At 34.1% G+C, this 18701-nt stretch overlaps 1 protein-coding gene across 1 annotated transcript; it reads left to right on the top strand.

Moving 5' to 3' along the window:
• The first annotated feature begins 1696 nt into the window (after nt 1–1696).
• LOC145663990 (uncharacterized) lies at nt 1697–16324 on the top strand. Its single transcript, XM_081730266.1, has 3 exons — nt 1697–2419; nt 13340–13641; nt 15914–16324. The coding sequence occupies exons 1-2, from the start codon at nt 1921–1923 to the stop codon at nt 13639–13641; spliced, it is 801 nt and encodes a 266-aa protein (XP_081586392.1). The 5' UTR covers nt 1697–1920; the 3' UTR covers nt 15914–16324.
• Nucleotides 16325–18701: the final 2377 nt, after the last annotated feature.

Raw genomic sequence — 18701 nt, 5'->3', positions numbered from 1 at the left:
GTGGTCCAGATCTCATCTTATATGATCACACTCCTGGTATAGAACATACATGCAAATCAATCCAGAAACCGTTGGTGTTACAGCATTGACTGTACTTGCTTTATTCAAGTATTTCTGCCTTGGGGTCGGTTGTTTGGGGTTTAGCGACCCCTTTTATCAACGAGGGTATATGAGACGTGAACCTATAGCTTAAACTGGAATCTAAACGACTAATATGTCCAAATTTGAAGGGCATCTCCACCAGGATTCGAACACTTGAGCCGGTGCACCAAGGGCGCGCACATTAATCACTAGACGAACGGAAAAGGTTGTGCCTTGAAGTATATTATCAATTCTGTTATCTAGGTTGATTAAATTGTACTCCTTTGATTTGATTTTAGTTTAGTGTCCCTTTATGCAGCGAGGCTAAATGAGACGTAGACCTACAGTTTAACATGGAATTCGAAACACATGAACTCCCGTCGGGAATCGAACCCGGGTCTCCCACGCCAAAGCCGCGTACGCTAACCGCTTAACCACGAGGGAGCTCAAAATTGTACTCCTGTATAACCAGATAGTAAATGCGTGTAGGTTTGGTTCGCTTCATCCCGGGTTTGATTCCCGATTCATCATCATGAGTATAGGTTAATTTAAACAAGAGACGGTGATGGAAATCATGTGCTGCCTACATTTTACGCACCTTAAAGTCGTTTGATCGGCTATAGGTTTTCATGCTTTACAGCAGAAATTTTAAGTAAACCAGCATTCATAACTCTTGGAGTTCTCTAAACCTAAAATTCTGAAGGAAAAAAAATAAGAAAAAAAAAACAGACCCCAAATTTGAATGAATAGACATTCCATACTAAATATACCACGCCATGTTATTCGGTAAACAAAGCAGCCAATCTCGGTTATGTTTGTTTCCCGTCTAACAAACTATGCAGGACAACAAAATCTTTTCGCTTTCCACGTCAAGGTGTATTTACTTTAAAGTAGTAAAAACGTCTCCACTGTTTAATATTCATAAAAAAAAAGGAAAAAGTTACTTCTCATTTTGTTAAATATTTACACTCTATACATATATATGCAGATTATTTGCACTACTTGTTATGGCTCCCCCCCCCCCCCGCAAGCATTTTGCTTTCACCTCCAGTAAAGTTATTAGTCTTACCTTAGCCGCCTTTGTATGTACTTTGTTCCTGTTCTACACCTCAATACACATGTCAACGTCGATTTTTCTTAGCATTAATTGCCAGACAATTAAAACATACTTCGATGGGGAGGGTCGTGAAATAAAGAAAGAGAAACGCCATTTTTTCGGACAAAAGCTTCTGAGGAACGCGTTCTTTTTTTTTAAAAAAAAAATATATTTATTACTATTATTTCAATTCATACCAGTATAAGTGTGAAGTACATTTTCTTTCTGCAGATTTCATATGGAGAGAAACATAGTGCCAATTATTTAATTAAGGGAGCACATCTCACACGCAATTCTCATGTTTCATCCAAAAGCATTCGTTTTTCTTTTCGGAAAGGTTTCGCCTGACGATTTTTATGAAAGTGGAAGAGAGAAGAGAGGAATGTGTGTTATTACAGCCAGCCAACCTAGTTTCTTTATGGAGCAGGAAAACTCCCTAAGCGACGCAACGGCTTCACATTTGCTCTCGATAACCGCCCACGAGGAAAAGAGGTACGATATAAAACCGTTTGCTGTTGGGTGTTCATCAGCACTAACCGAGTCGTCTTCAGCGAAGGAGGTGCAATAGTTCCAATAACTAAAAAAACACTTCTCCTTTTACTCAATAACATTGGAAAACCTGTTCTTCAGGTGTTTGCCGGGACTCTGAAGAAAACCAACAACAGCCGGTTATAGTGTGTCAGTTGTGTTTCTGTTAACTGCTGTGGGTGTTGAGTGGTTACAAACATTTTTTTTATCCCGCCATGTGCAACAAAGTGTGTTTAGCCGTTCTAATCATCTCTTTCGCGTGCATTGTACACTCACAGGATGCACGGGACAATGATATTGATGGAGCAAGCTTTACGGGAAGACGACTCGTGGACTGTTTGGATGCAGGAGATTTCAAGTGTGTGAAATTGAAAGTTTTGTCCAACTTGGACAAAATCCTTCGTATGAGGTCCTTCAAGCTTATGGATGGTGTTCTTATCGAAAAGGAAAACACCGCCGATGCTGAGAAGAGCAACAATGCTTCGGAAGAAGACTTTGTTGACGCTCGGACCATCAAAAGTGAAGAGGATCGACTTGACGTCATGATAATCAGCAAGATTGCCAGATTGTTCAAGGATAGATCCCTGAAATTGGATATCTTCCCTGGACTTCTGAGTGCCCGATTGGCCAGGAGCCACAGCAGTGATGGATTAGTTGATGTATCTGTTGAGCGTGGTGAAGGTGGTGGTGGTTTCGGAGGATTCGGAGGTGGCGGTAAGTATAATTAACAATAATTACAATAGTCAATTTTCTATTCATAGAATCTCTTCTATCGATAATGAAAGTTTCTGACTACTAATTGTCTAATAAAAGTTAAGATAGTAATAATCTATTTATTTTCCTAGACGTGGAATTAGAAGTTTATAATAATGTTAATTCAATTAAATTTCAATCTGTACTTAATATTAGATAGGCACAATCGACCCTCAAAAATCTTATCTTCTCATACATGTTACATTGTAAATAATTCGAAATATATGGATAAATTTGAAAACTGTTTTCGTTGGTGTGGAGATAGATAAATAGATAGATAAAGAGAGAGAGAGAGAGAGAGAGAGAGAAAGAAAGTAATTCTTTGTCAGATAGTAAGTGCTTACGTAACAGAAGATCGCTAATTCTTCTAATCAAATTTTAGATCAAAGAAAACAACGTCATTGTTACTTAATTCGAAAGTCTCAGATTCGATTCTAAAAGTTGATTTTCCTTATATAGAACATTCTTGAGTTTCTCTTTATTTATAGACAAATGTTACGAAAATATGTTTAAAATAACAAATAGTCTTTCTCTCTTCCTTGATTCGCAAATAGACAATAATAATAATAATAATAATAATAATAATAATAATAATAATAATAATAATAATAATAATAATAATAATAATAATAAACAATATACATATACTGTATACTAATTAAATTAAAACTTATAAATGAATAAAATTTACAGTTGAGCGTAATTGTAACTTTCGTATTGAATAAAGTAAAAGAAAAAAGTAAACACCCAACTCAGATTTTGATAGAATAATATTGTATTATTTAAATTTTTCAAATTGTTGTACACACGAGGAGAGTTGCTTAAATTATATACTTTCTTTCCACCGGGAATTGAGCTTAGGACAATATGGTTGTAAAGTACCACAAATAAAATAAGTATTGAATCATTATATTCAACGTAGAAATAAACAATTAGTTATAAGCAATTCATATGATTTTTGATCTGAATAATAATTACAATTAATAGTAAACGTTAAGTGATTAAATAATACTTTCAAATTAAACAATACGTATAGTTGTCTTATTTCATTGTGTAAATATTAAAAAAAAATAAAAAATAAATATATTAAACAGCTTTGTACATTACAAAAATAAATTAGAATTTGAACATGCTTTACACATTTGTTCAGAAACGAGTTTTGGTCTTTGTTAAACATGTCCAAAAAATGTCCTTAAGTGTTCTATCAGTGAACAAAAACTTTCTATCATGTGTTCTAACAGTGGTTAATAGGAAGTACTCTAAGAGTATTCGAAATTTACCTGAACGAAAATATGGGCACAGAAACGACCTTTAAATAGTGTTAGAACAATTTATGCGTTAGCATTTACACATTTACAAGTCGTTTCTTCTCGTATACTCATTGAACACATTTTGAACACTCTTAGAGGAATTTCTATCAATTCTTAGGACAGATTCTAGACTGTTTCGTTGACTGGTAGAACACTTAAGGACATTTTTGAACACTTTAAACAATTTAAAAAAGTCACTTCTAAAAATTGTCTAAACGTTGATTTATTTTTGCAGTGCAAACGTGCTTGAAATCAACATGTTAGAATTATGTCAATGAAATATTTTGAAGAATATTTCTGTTATACAATAGAAGTATTTTTTATTACTTTAAATTTTATACTTAGAAAGTAATACGTAGTAATTGCCTTATTTCTTTAAGTAGGTATCCAAAAAAAAAAAAAAAAAAAAATGATCACAGACACGAAAATATATTTATGATATTTGTATTTTATTATTTAATTGTATTTATTCTATATGATTTATTTTAACTTACATACGCTTATGTTTATATCTTATATAGCCTCGGAAGCTGAAAATGGATGTTCTGAGTGGAATTCAAATCAGCGATAAACAAGTCTTAAGACCAGTAGCCTAGTACCTTGGCCGTTTGACAATACAATCCATTTCCTTGAGAAAAGAATTCAAGATTAGCTAAACACTTAGACCCTATAATGCAATATTTAAATAAGTTATTTAATTGAATTACGCGTAACATATGGTTTTTAAAAGCTTATAGTTCATCTTTATTGGATCAATTGAAGTTTGAGGTCCGTTTTTCAGCAACACGGCTATAAGAAACATAAATCTACAACTTAACGTGAGATTCGAACCACATGTGCTCCAGAGGTAATTGAATCTTGATCTTCCATACCAAATGCTTTACAGATAACACTAACTTTTGACCAGATGAGGAAATTCGTTTAGGGTCCAACATTTCCCATCATTGTAGTGTTAACTAGTACAAAGTCTTTCACAAAATATTTTTATATATTTATATTTTTTTTAAAGAAAAAGACTTGCATTATTTAATAGTTCATGTCTGTTACATTTTTAGTTATTAACGAATAAGGTAAAAGATAAGAAATAAGGAAAAATGGTGGAATGAGAATGTCAGAGGAAATGGGATGCCTTGAGAAAACCCATGGATACGATGTTGACCATCACAAACTCACTTGGCCTGGAATCGAACCAACAACCCCACGTACAAAAGGCAAGCGCTCTACAATTGAGGCACCGTGCCACCGAAAAACCCACAATGAATTAAAATTTCTATTATTGACTTTATGTCAAGCGTATTAATGCTTTGTCAATTTACCGTAATAATTTTAATTACATAGTAGTGTAATGGCAACACAATTATCAGGTTATCGCATTAATTTTAGCAAAAAAAAATTACAGTGTACTGAGAATTCTAATAAAATATCCATTGACCCATGGATTCTCTCAGGACACGCCTGCTTTCACATTGCATTCAGGCGCTTATTCGAGACTTGGAAGATGTAAGACCCCTTCCCCAAAAATATTACAACTTACAAGCGGAAAATTTAAAGTTATTGATAACAGCACTTCCACAATTAATTATTAGATATGCTATTGGTTTGGATTAATATTGATTTTCATTTATCATCAGTATCTTTTCAGCTAAACTGTCCAAACTTTCTGGTATTACCTCCTACGAAAGCTTGTGCGAGGCCAGACAGATTTCATTTTAGGGGTTGTAGTCAAGCAATCGGCCATTACACCATAATTTTGTGTTCGTTTGTTTGTTTATAAGTCCAAATATCGACACTTCTGATTCAAACAGTTTCCCAATTGCCTTAAGACGCTTGGTCAATACTGAAAATAATTAGGCACTAATCGAGAATCGAGCTCGCGGTTCCATGTACCAAAGGCGTGGTGTCATTTCACAAAAGCACTGGACTCAAATTTTCACTAATTTATTTTCAGGTCTAAGCTTGACTTGTAGCATTGTCCATTAATTATTAATTTCGTGAAGACTATAAAAAATAATCATATCTCCCACAATAATGCGCTTAAGGGTTAAAAAAAAGACGAATTATTTATAAAAGTGAAAGATTATGACAGAATTGGAGAAATGAAATTGTTAGAGAAAATGGAAGAACCAGGGGAAAACCTCCTGACACGATGTTGTCCTGCATAAACTCAATTGTCTGGGATTGAACCGAGGACCCTTAACAGCAGCGATAAGCGCTCTTCCACTGAGCCGCCATGCAGGTCACGTTGTTGTATTTTATTATCTCTTACAGCCTAAAGTTTAAAGGTCAGTTCTTATGAAAATCAGATGTTACAAGAAACAAACATAACGTCAGCGTTCAGGGAGAAGTCACTAACTTCAAAAACATACAAATGGAGTTAGGTACTTCTTCCAGTACGATAACGATACACAAGGTGAAATACACGACATTCCAACATTGTCATGCTGGATGTAACAAGTAAAAATAGTAAATTGTGGTTCAAAGCGTGGTTATCATTACCATAACAATGCCATCTACTACATCTAGCCTCATAATACATATCAGAACGTTGTAAATTTCATCGTGTACCCCTCATACTGGAAGAAGTGCCAAACTCCATTCGTATGTTTCTGGAGTTAGTGACTTCTGCCTGAACGCCGACGATAAGCTCTCACTTCAGTTCTGTACTGACCTGGAACATCTTATGAAATATGCAAATTAGTACCCAAAAACAGTATTATTATTGCAAGGAAAACAATGCTATAACAGGGCTAATAAGAAAAAAAACGTTAGGAAGGTTTATGAAAGCCGAAAGAAAGTAACTACATGCAATGTATTGTCTTTTGGTCAAATTTTATTGCAAACTACCGTTAAATTTAGGGAATACATTACAGTTTGGCAAAAGTTATGTCATATACCTTTGGGAAAAGATACCGCAATTATTCATTCATTGTATTGAAAACAAAATTATATGCGAATGTAAAACAATTACGTGATGTTAAAAAATAAAGCATGAAGTGTTTAGAAAAAAAGTGTTAGTGGGAAGAAAAGATTGAAATAAGTAAAAACTTTTTCCGGAACAATTTCCGAAAGTCAAGGTCAGGACTTTCTCATAACTTGTTTTTCCTCACAGGGTCAGTGACGCGTTGCTTGGCGAAGTGTGTCAAAGATTTCTTGTGAAATACGCTCTATAACATTAAGAGAAGAAGAAAAAGTTACGTTGCGTTACGCATGATGCATTATTATAATTATTGACAGAAATGTATTAAGAAGAGCATTTAAGTATTCTTTAAAAGAACATAAAGTTAACATGCAAAGCATGAGAATCTTTAAAATACGGTATTCTATTGTTAATAAGAGTTTGAAAGTTCCATTCTCACTTTTTTCCCAAATCTTTTAAAATCATGCAAAAGGTGAATTTGCAAACGGGAAAAAAATCAGTATGATCGTATCATTATAGTACTGTATTAGAAGATACCGTAATTGTCTTTTATACAATGTTCACCACAATGAGCTAATTGATTCACCTTTTTTCATTCTTTCTTTCAGTAGCGGATACAGATTGGAAATTTTCTCACGTATTAAAGACGTATAGTGTATCATAAAATAATATAGTATTTTCTGTGTACGCCCCTTTTGCTCTTTTCTTCTTATTATTTTTTTTAAACTAATGCTTAAGTATTCGTTCGTATAGTGGGTCAACATACTAGAGAAAACATAGCTCTGAGATTTATTATTGGACAAGTTTTTCGGTAGAAGCCTATATTCTCGTTTAAAGGTTGCAACATTATACCGGTATATATATTCCTGAGACTCTAATATATTCATATGAGAAACTTGACCTGGCTACTACGTTGTAAAATAAAAACGAAAGCCTGCAAGCTTCCAGAATGAAAATAAGCAAAACATACCATTATAAAGAATACGTATCCTGGTATAAATGCCAGATCATTTCTCACTATCCTTACAATGCACTGTAAGATTTTCAGTAAAATTATATCAAACTACTGGCAAATCTATTGTCATTACGTCAATATGAAATTACAATTAAGCAATATGAAATTACAATATGCAAGCCTGTCGAATGCAATTAATTTTAAAATAAATAATAACATATTTTAATATTTCCCCTTTACTTTGTGGTTTAAAACCGTTTTGGCAAACTTGAAGTTATGAGCTACAGCAGAGAAATAGAGCCAACGCCTAGTATTTCTATAATGATATTTGAGACGAGACAGAACTCTTTCAATAAAACATATGCACTCTTTGAGACGAAATAGTCTCAACTCGTGCACTTTACTACGCAGTTTCTTTCTTTCTTTTGACTTATCTCCAGGTTTCTTAATAACTTTTTACTGCATTTTCTCAATCTTTTTTCGTCCATGTAGTTAATGCCTTCCGTTCATTTCCGCACCTTTAGAACCCTTGCTTGGATAGTGGCTAGCATGCTTGGCTTCGGCTCGCATGGTTCCGGGTTCGATTGATGGTGGGGATACAGTTGAATGACCAAAGTGGTACGGATTCCACTATAATCAGTAGAGCCACGTCTTCTTTAGCCTAGCAGGCATAACCGTGGGACATTAAACTAAATCAAACCGAACCAATTCTTTCCGCACTCGATCCAGGTTTGATTTCCGGCAGAAACTTATGTGGTGTACGTCTCGTATAGTCTCGCTACTGAACCGAATGTTAAACTCAAAATCAAGTCAGCTTCTTTCCACACTCTAATTTCAAACATTTCGAGACATATATATCTTTCATCGAACGTCCACAAGTTCATTCACATAACGTGAGACTACTTTGAAAGTGCTCGCATATGGTGCCCGTGCTTTTAGTGCATATAAATTTGGGTTTTGTTCCTGAGCGAGAGATGGGAAATAAATGAGTAAATGTTTATGTTGATTACGAGACGTTGTTGAGTTTTCTTGTCTCATTTCGTTAATTTTGTAGATGTTTCGCCTAGTCTCGATTCTCGGATAATTCTTGATTCTCGGGAAAAGCTTTTCTAATCTCATCTTGCTTTTTTCATCTCGTCTCATGTTGTCAATTTATGTACAAAATTTATTCCTAAGTTTTTCTCAATTTCATCTAGAAGTTATCTGAATCTATTAGAGATCCACGAAGGATGTAATTTAACATTTAAACAAATTTATTACTGGAGTATATTGTTTAATGACTTTCGCATGTTTAAACGTTCAAAATACTGTTGATTATGTTGATACAATCACTAGAGGGGGCACGGTAGCTCAGTGGTAGTAGGTGCGTGTAGCCGAGCAGTCTGAGGTTGTGAAATCCATTTGGAAGATGGCATGTTAACTGTCCTCGATGTTTCTGTGTTTGCATCCCTCTTGACTCTAGTAGTCCTGAAAAGTGGTGAAAGTAGAAAATAATTCAGGGTCTTTTTTTTAAAAAAAAAAAAAAAAAAAAAAAAAAAGTGGTAGAGCAATTACTTCTGGTTCGCTGGATCCCTTTGTTGTTCCCCGACCAAGAAGTTTGTGGGTGGACAACATCGTTTTCATGTTTTTTTTTCGGGGTACTCAGTTTTTCTCCCACATTCTCAGTCCATCAATTCTTCCATTATTATTCACTTGCTTTAATACTTTCTTCCTTAACCTAAAGAGAATAAGTGTATGACGTTATACTGAAAGATTTCATTTCATTTCATCTTCGTACAACCACTTGATCAGTTCATAGTTATTATTATTATTATTATTATTATTATTATTATTATTATTATTATTATTATTATTATTATTATTATTATTATTATTATTATTATTAATCGTGTAACACTAAAATAGTGTTTAAGTAAACCTTGCACTACCTAGGTATTTTTGTAACGCGGGCCGCAAAAGGGGGATCATTTTGTGTCCACCTGTTATCTCACAAAATAAACAAATTAGAAAGTATCACAAAAATCTACAGAAACTGAAGGAAACAGCAAACAGGATAAAACATAGCTATTTATTATGCTACCATCTAGGAGTGACACCTCAAAATGTCAGTCACAACTTTTACCAACAGCGGGAGGGGGGTACTTTGTGTCCACCAAGTTAAAATAACAAATTTTATGACACACTAACATTCAATTTGAACAACCGTCAAGTATTCGCTTTAGCAAAACATGTTGAGTAATAACATATTTTCTTACAATTTTAAAGAAACAATCAGAAGAGTAATTACAAAAAATATATTGTGATTGGTAAAAAGTACACCCCGTTGATAGTCCGAGGGTTAAGATTTGAATGAACTTTAGACTCGTGAGATTTGTCGTCTCGTCTCGTCTCGAAAGAAGATACTAAAGCTGCCATGGTTCTCGTCTCGCTTCAAATTAATATATATATATATATATATATATATATATATATATATATATATATATATATATATATATATATATATATATACACTCTCGTCTAACGAGCAATACTACTGAATATGGTTTTCCATGAAAAAGTTCCCTGAATATAGGCCTACTTAGGAAAATATAGCGGTTTTAATGCACTCGGATTGTTCGATAAATTTAATCACCTTATGTTTTCATAGTTTGGTCTAAAATTTAAAGAGAAACTATAAATTGCCATTGTATTACTCGGTTTGTAATTGATGTCCTCATATAGTCACAATTACATGAACTTTTTTTTCTTTTAAATGAAAAGATAGTGCTACATTGAGTTTTAGAAAACATGGACCCAATGCTCAACAATACGCTTGAACAATTAGAACACCGTTAATTTAAGAACACAAGGGCGATAACATCGATTCCATATCTCGTTAATTATCATGCTTCCTCAAGCAAGATATCAATTCGAAGACTCTTTCTAATGACAAAAGAAGATCCGGTAACACCATTCCGAAAAAGAAGAACAACAAAATAAACATTTTTTTCTTTCTTGCATGTCTGTCTGTCAACGGTTCATTTAGAATGGTCAAAAACAATGATGTTTTTATACAGTTGGTTTAAAATAGCTTACTCATACGTAGATACATCACAAGAAGTATTGGACACAATGTTTTATCAAGACGTTTACATACAGCAACCAACTTTTATGTTACGTGTCCCACAATTTCAGTCAATTTAGCACAGGATCATGTTAACAAGGTTTCTAAGGCATTCTGTTGTTATTATTATTTCTTTTTATCAGATCAGTTATCCATATTTTCCTTAGATTGTTATGATATGATAAAATTAATTTTCTTTTTCCAGTTGGTTAAGATTTTTCCTCCACTCTAATTATATCTGGTACAGTATTTTGTGAGTGAAGAGGATAATGTATCCTCTAGCATAGGATTTCTCAACCTGCGGGTCGCGAGATGGTTTCATGGAGGTCGCGAAAATAAGCGGAAGAGAGAAATATTATTAGAATCTAATACCGGAAAGTATTTTTAAATATTATTTTGAATTTTGTTCTGATATGCATATTTTAATTTTTATACATACTGCTAAGAAAAAAACAATAGGTCTACTAAACATTTTCAACGGGTACAGAGTTGTTTAAAACTCAATTTAAGAACTGCATATCTAAATACAAGAAAAATGCAAATGCAACAAACTTGCATATTGAAATACAATTAAAATTGAAAGCTAATGAGATGTTTGAGCATGATGTGACTACAATGTCCGGTTATATTAAAAATCACACACAAGCTTATTACAAACCAGAAATTATAAGGCGGTTGCTGGCAACAGGATGTGATAAAGTGGGGGTCGTGATAGGAATTAGGTTGAGAACCACTACTCTAGCAACTTGCAATATTTGCTTTAATTCAATCTTCATAAATTTTTCGAAAAGAATGATACAAAAAATTAGGATTATCATTTCTTTAGTGTATAAAAATTGATATTTCGCCGCCTATGGAAATAGCTTGCAAATGTCCGTAAGAATATATATTTCTTTATATGCAGTGATTAAATTCAGATGTCTTCGGTAAGGGGGTCCTCGACCAAATGTTATCTTGACGCCAAATGTTGCCAAAACGTTGACACAAAAAGTCGATAAACGAGAAATGAAATAAATCTAATTTAGAATGAAAACTCGCTATATATCTTGTTTATATAAATGTTTTAAACTTTCCTTTGTAAGATATTTGACGGATTTTCAAGTTTTCAGCAACATCAAGAACTATTATTAGTACTACTACTAAGTACATTTTTCATCACGTCTTTGTCTACCACACGCAATTCGTTAATTCAAAAATCATTTCCCTTTGCTTTCTGTACTTTTGTTGGTATTTTGAAGCCCCATATCACTTCGGACACAATTTTAACACTGTAAAGTATTTACCGTCAACCGTTTTTTTTAAACATACACACATATTAAAAGCCCAGAGAAAACAAAAGAATAAATAATAACGCCCACTTCACTTATCTCGCACTTCTGCAGCTAATGAGCTGCTATCGGTAATGGCTATTCTCTTGTGTTTGTCAACGATACAAACTAAGGAACATTAAAGATTTGAGGCGTTCTTTGTTAGAGGGCAGGGGTAAAAGGAAACAAAGCAGAATTGTGGAGGGGTTGGCCATGTATACTTAATGAACTCGTCATCGCTTGGGCTAAATCAATCAATCAATCAAACAAACGAACAAACAAAATACACATATTGCATCAAAACTTCTTGAAGCTACAAGTGCTTCATTGCAAAAGGAGAAGTTGTTCGCAACACAAAAGTTACTAGATTTGTAAATAAGTCTTCAAATCGTCATTTAAAAATCACCAAAAGAGTAGCTAATCGGAAAAACGAGTTTTATTGAAATCTTGAAGTCAAATCCACTTACAAGAATTAGCACCATTTCCCTACACTTGGCAACACTATTGATGCCAAAGGGTAGTTAAAGATTTTAATATTATCGCAGTAATTGATTCTTAATAAACTAAATATTAATGAATAGTGTATATATAGAACATAGGGAGGGGGCAAATAGAACTAAGCAACAAAGGGTGTACAAAGGGATTTATACACTGTAGTTTCCAAAACAGCCTAGCGTATACCTACCAAAAATTCTAGCGTTACGTCACTGATTCTATCAAATGTTTTATAATTACACAGCATTATCCTAATAGCGTTACACCTTTAATTTATCTGTGTTTGAATCCACATAATCCATTTAATGATTCTACGATATTTCTTAATTTACACCTTGTTGGATGCAGTGGCGTACACAAAATGCTGTCAAGGGGAGAAGGTTCAAGCACCCAAATTCATATCGCTTCAGAACACGTGTGATTTATTAATATCTGAATATGGTAAATCGATATATTCTATAAAGGGTAGCTAAAATCTGGTAACTTGCCTTTGCGTACATCGCTGATCGGATGTAAAGAAGGCGTAACCTCCTAAGTCTAGTACATGTTTGAGGAATGAAAGTTCTGCACAGTATAGACATATTTACCAAAATGCCCATTTAGATATCGTACAATTATAAATATCGTACCACCTAATTTATGTTCCAACTGAAGAGGTGACATAACCTGTAAATTAATACTTGTATTCCTCCTAAATGATAGCTTTATCCTAATAATACATATACGTAATATCCGTGACAGTAAGTGTATTTTGTCCTAATTGACAATCTGTATTCTGTTTTTCGTTGCAGGCATGAAGAAGGGAGGCGGTGGCATGATCATCTTCGCCATCATGTACAAGTTGGGTCTCATTGGTCTTGCATTGATCGCTGTCAAAGTGTTGGCCTTCAAAGCTCTCCTCGTCGGTAAGATCTCTTTGATCCTCTCCATCATCAACGGCCTCAAGAACCTGATGAGCCACGGCCAGGGACACCAGGAATACTCTCACATCGGAGGCTACGGTTACAGCTCGGGAAGGAACTTGGGTGAGAATGGCGATGATGCACAAAACCTTGTCTACAGAGGACAGAGACAACAGGAAGAAGAATCATAGGTATGTATTTTATCTAATTATTTTTTTAAAGCATAATGAAGCTTTCAATGAGTAATGTCAGCCTCCAAGATCGTAAAAAAAAATTACATTATTTTAAAATAATATTTAAATCCTAAGTCTTGTCATAATACTAAGATCTATAATAGGCATGAAAGTTATGAGAAAATATATTTTGTTATGATAAGGAAAAAATTAAGAATGGGTTAAATACATGTTAAACTCTTAGGTGATATGAATCCATAAAATTTACATTTTAAGGAATTTAATATAGGAAATGAAAATTAAAAATTCCACTAAATACTGATTCTCAACTGTGCTCTTGATACAGAATTTTCCCCAAACAGGCAAAAAAAAAAAAAAAAAAAAAATCTTAAGTTTACAGCATGGCCATTTTATACAAGCATGTTAGTATGTGCTGAAAAGAAAGAATAAATTCATAAAATAGCAGCAAGACTTAAACAATTAAATGTATATAGATTTACTCTTAATGATAGAACGTACAAGCGTCTGTCCTGTCGGAAGGCTCTTCCGGAAGGACTTCTGTACACGAGCCGCCATCCTGAAGGCAGGATGCACATCCTCAATGGAAATAATGTGAGTTTGTCCTTCCGGAAGGACGGAAGCCTTCCAGAAGTACGCATTTTAAAATATACAATAAACAATATAAGAATAACTTCAGTGTTTCCCTGTTATCATCGAAATTCTACTCCACACATTATTGGTGTTTGGTGGATCAAAATAAGGAGCGTGAACGTACAACCACCTTTAGAAAACATCTCGCCATTATTGAACGAACAGTCGTACCAACATAATTCTTGTTTGCACTAAAACTAGAGAGTTTCACTAAAATTAGAGGACGTATACAAATTACTCTAATTTATAAATAAACATGGTAGGACTTTAAGGATGTTAGGTTCTGCCGGAAGGACGTTGTACGTTCTAAGATGAGGTGTTCTCTAAGAAGTTCATCGTACATTTGTGTTTCCCTTTGTGATTTCAGTAGCCGTAAACCCAGGAAAGGGAAGAGCGAATTTTGTCTAATGCGATATATAAGGGTCTTCAGTATTGATAGCATTATTGTAACTAACAGTAGATAACGTGCTTCCCTAAAGAAGAGGTTAGGATAAATTCTGATAAAGAATAAGCTCTCATGCTTTGAAGCAAAGTGTAATTTTTGCCAGTTGCTTTAATATTTCAAGATCTTTTAAGGAAGCTTCCAAACAAACAAATAGTACGGACGCGTTCCTCGTAATGGAACGTAATTTGGATCTCATGTTAAATTTCAGGTCTACATCTCGCAGAACTAGTTCCTGACCAGAGACGTTAAAAAAAAGTCAGATTATAATAAGCTTTCGAAAACAAGTATCGATTGCAGTTTCAAAAAGAGTTGAGGTGGAGATGGTGGCTTCGTGGCAGAACGCTTACTTGTGGTGCGTGAGGTGCTTGGTTCGAAACCCGGCCAAGTAAGTTTGTGGTGGAAATCATCGTGTCCGTGGGTTTTCTTAGGATACTCCAATGTTCTTCTACATTCTCATTCCACCAATTCTTCCATCATTATTCATTTGCTTTAATCCGCCGTCTCCTTTAGCTGAAAGGGCATAATAATGGGAAATTAAACTGAAAGATTTCATTTTTCATTTCAAAAACAGTTGAATAAATAATGAAAAGGAGAATATAACTATTGATAAGTGAACAATTTACTGCTACTGTTAGTTCCAGTAGAAGATTAAAACTTAAGTTACTTTTCTTTATGTTAGTTTTATATTTCGTAGTTATACCGTGTCAGCTACAGCAATTAGACCCAAACAGCAACGAAACTTTCGCTAATGGGCATTAAAAGAAAATGCTCAAGAAATTTAGATACTCGGAGTTCTATCTTTTGAGTGTACAAACTAAAGTCAAGTGTAGTTAAATGTCCCTTTTTCGAAATTGAATTTACATTGTAAACAAATGTTTAAATGAAATTCCTTAAATTTTATAATTATATATACCAAACTTAATTTTCATGAAGTAATGAACATTTTTAAATAGATTTGAAATAGTAATCAAGAAAATAAAACCAATATAATTCATGTTTATTTCACAGAAAACAGAAATAACTCGTCACATACCGAGTTCTTAGTGCGCAGTTCTTAACACCACTGTTAACATTCTTAACATCAAACATAAGCCTTGCAGGTATACAGTATAAACTCTATAATTTTCTGACAGCAGCGTTATTATAATACGTATATTTTTTGTTATTTATTCGTATTCTGTTTTGTTGTTACAGGTTCCCTTGTGCAAAGTGTGAATGAAAGAAGCACTGACAGAGAATCAAGACATATCAAGCACGTATTTATTGCCCATTAACTTATTTTCTTCCAAAAACACTCGAAATCTTCCATACTTTATGAAACCATCCATTTTACTGTACCATTATTACATCCAGTCATTATTTTCACGCTCCATATGATTTCATCTTATTTTTTTCCCTTTTCATTGTTGGAGCTTACAAAGTTCCATTCTAGTCTGTGCCAATCATCTTCACATCTTGCTACTTTTTGTTTCTTTGATTCCGCCTTACTTGTTACTTGTTGTAAATTGTTGATAATGTTCGATCTGTTAATTTAAACGTTTTGTATAATAAATTTGTTTATTTGTAATTTATGAAGTTGTTAAATAAAGCTCACGTCATACGTTACAAAACATAAACGTGTGCTGTTCCTTACTTCTTAATTTTTAAGTGCTCAAAACCAACAACGGCAAATGTGCTAAAGAGTACAGAAAAGAAATACAATAAAAATCTAGGTATCCTATTCATAAACGGGGGACGTCTTAATCCTTCTATGTGTAACGCTAATATTATGTCATGTGCCTCACGTGATGTCTATTAGCGTGATACTTGTGCTATTGCTTGCCTGCCTGTGATGACGCTAAGAGATAGGCCTATCGCTATTTACGTTATTGCTTGCTTGCCTGCGACGACGTTAATAGACATCGCTACGTACGCTATTGCTTGCCGGCCTGCGGCCACGCTAATAGGTGTCGCTACCTACGCTATCATTTGCCTGCCTGCAACGGTTATGTGTTACGATTCGTACACTCAGTTATTTTGATTCTTGCTTGAGGTAAAATTTTGTTTCTAAAGTAAGTATGCTTTTAATTTCATTTTTAATAATTTATAGTTGTTTTAAGTATATTAGTTGTATCATCCTGAGTAATTGAATGCTAAACAACTGACAATCATGTATGATAGTAAACAATTAGAACTTTTAACCAAACATGATTTTAGCCCATAGAGTACAGCAATCCGAAGGCTTGGGCGGAACTAGGGTTTCTAATGAAAGCAAGGATTGTACAGTAGATGAGTAATAGAATACAGTCTGTTTCTGCTTCATTAACGGACCATGTGATTTTCTTGTGGATATCGTTTCCTTGCAAGGCAGCAGACATACTGAACAGAATATAAAATCTCATTAATAAGTTTTTCTTTTAAAGTATTTTTGGTTGAGTGTCTTCTGGTTTTCGTGTAGAATAGTGCCTAAAAACTAAGCATAACTAACTGCTATATCAGAAAATATGTTATTAACAAAGTGGACAGATGAAGTGCAAGATCAAATTTTCATGCTACATCAATCAATTCCTGGTTAAACAAGTAGACAGTAGTTTTATTGAGAAAGTGCACAAATGCATGTGTAGTTGGGATGTTTTCGCAGGTGTTCGGACCCGGTGGACCTTTCCCTTCTCGTGGGTTCGCCCCTGCTTCAAAATAATAATAATAACAAAAGATCACTTCTTCAATAAAAGGTATTATATAGAGTGTTATGTGGCACGAGGTGGTGTAAGAGTTAGACAAGCAGATGGTTTCATTCCTTACGAAGAGCAGTGAAGAATTGTTATGGAATTACACTTGGTGAAGACTGGCGACTTCAACACCTCTTTCTAAATAATACCAGGCATACTCTATCAAATTTCTGAGTGCAAACTTCGATGACTTTGAAGAAATTTATCTACTCGATACGCACGTACATTATCGTCATAAAGATAAAACTCAGCCAATTTCCCTGCAAATTTTAAGGGGGGGGGGCATTCGTATTGGAATACCTCATTTCTGTATCCCTGGCCAGTGTCTATTGAACATTATTATTATTATTATTATTATTATTATTATTAAATTTTTAGGATTTTCTCCACATGCGACGGGAATAGTTTTGCAAACTTAATTTGCATTCACCTGTGAAGATCACATCCCTCTGTTCATTTGGAGCCCAATTTTAATGGTGCTGACTACTGTTTCACATCTTCTCTTTCGTATGAAGGCCCTTCTGGTATCCTCTATAGATTTCTACAAGTCTTTCGAACTATTAATGCATTGCAAATTTTAAAATGACAACATGAGCAATATATATAGGAAGCAAAGAAGGTGTTAATTACTTATTTACTAAAAAAAAAAAAAAAAACCGTGACTCAGCAGGGTTTGAAAAAAAACCGGGCTTTTTGAAAAAGCCCAACCCACTGGGCCCATATGGGTTTTTCGGGTATTTTCGGGTTTAATTGTTTTTTTTCGGGCTTAACCGGTTTTTTTCGAAATATTTTAATGTCTTTGGAGTAAAAGTGTTAAAATGTGATTTATATTTCAAGATTGTCATTGTCACAACTTGCAGCAATTTTCTATTCACTGTTGTTTTGGAAAAGTGGCCGTCATTTTGAAATCTTACATTGGATCACCGAGAAAATATATACAGCAAATTCAGAATAACTCGTGCTTCCACCGTCAAAATTTCAACTTACCGTAAAAGAGTGAAAATTGCACTTTGTAGCGTGGATACTTTGCTATTTTGAAAAAATTGCCGCCATTTTGAAATTTTACGTTGGTATGCCGCCAAAATATGTACAGAAAATTTAGAGTGTCTCGTGCTTCTATTCTGCAAATTTTAACTTAAAAGACCAATAGTTGTACCCTGTAGTGTGTGTAGCAGAGGCAGACAAACGAGTTGGGTTGATTTTGTGTTTAACGTCCCTTTCAGTAGCGAGACTATATGAGACGGGACGTACTGAATAACGTGTAATCCGAACCA

Source organism: Thermobia domestica, chromosome 1 (genome assembly GCF_964235325.1).
Source record: "Thermobia domestica chromosome 1, izTheDome1.hap1.1, whole genome shotgun sequence".
Taxonomy (NCBI): domain Eukaryota; kingdom Metazoa; phylum Arthropoda; class Insecta; order Zygentoma; family Lepismatidae; genus Thermobia; species Thermobia domestica.
The sequence above is the reverse complement of the archived record's forward strand: the minus strand, read 5'-3'. Positions and strand labels throughout refer to the sequence as shown.

What these genes read in the sequence shown, in the direction of transcription:
- LOC145663990 (XM_081730266.1), top strand. Translation starts at nt 1,921, where the DNA reads ATGTGCAACAAAGTGTGTTTAGCCGTTCTAATCATCTCTTTCGCGTGC. An exon ending in CGGAGGATTCGGAGGTGGCG is followed by an intron (nt 2,420 to 13,339) that starts GTAAGTATAATT and finishes TTTTCGTTGCAG; the next exon opens with GCATGAAGAAGGGAGGCGGT.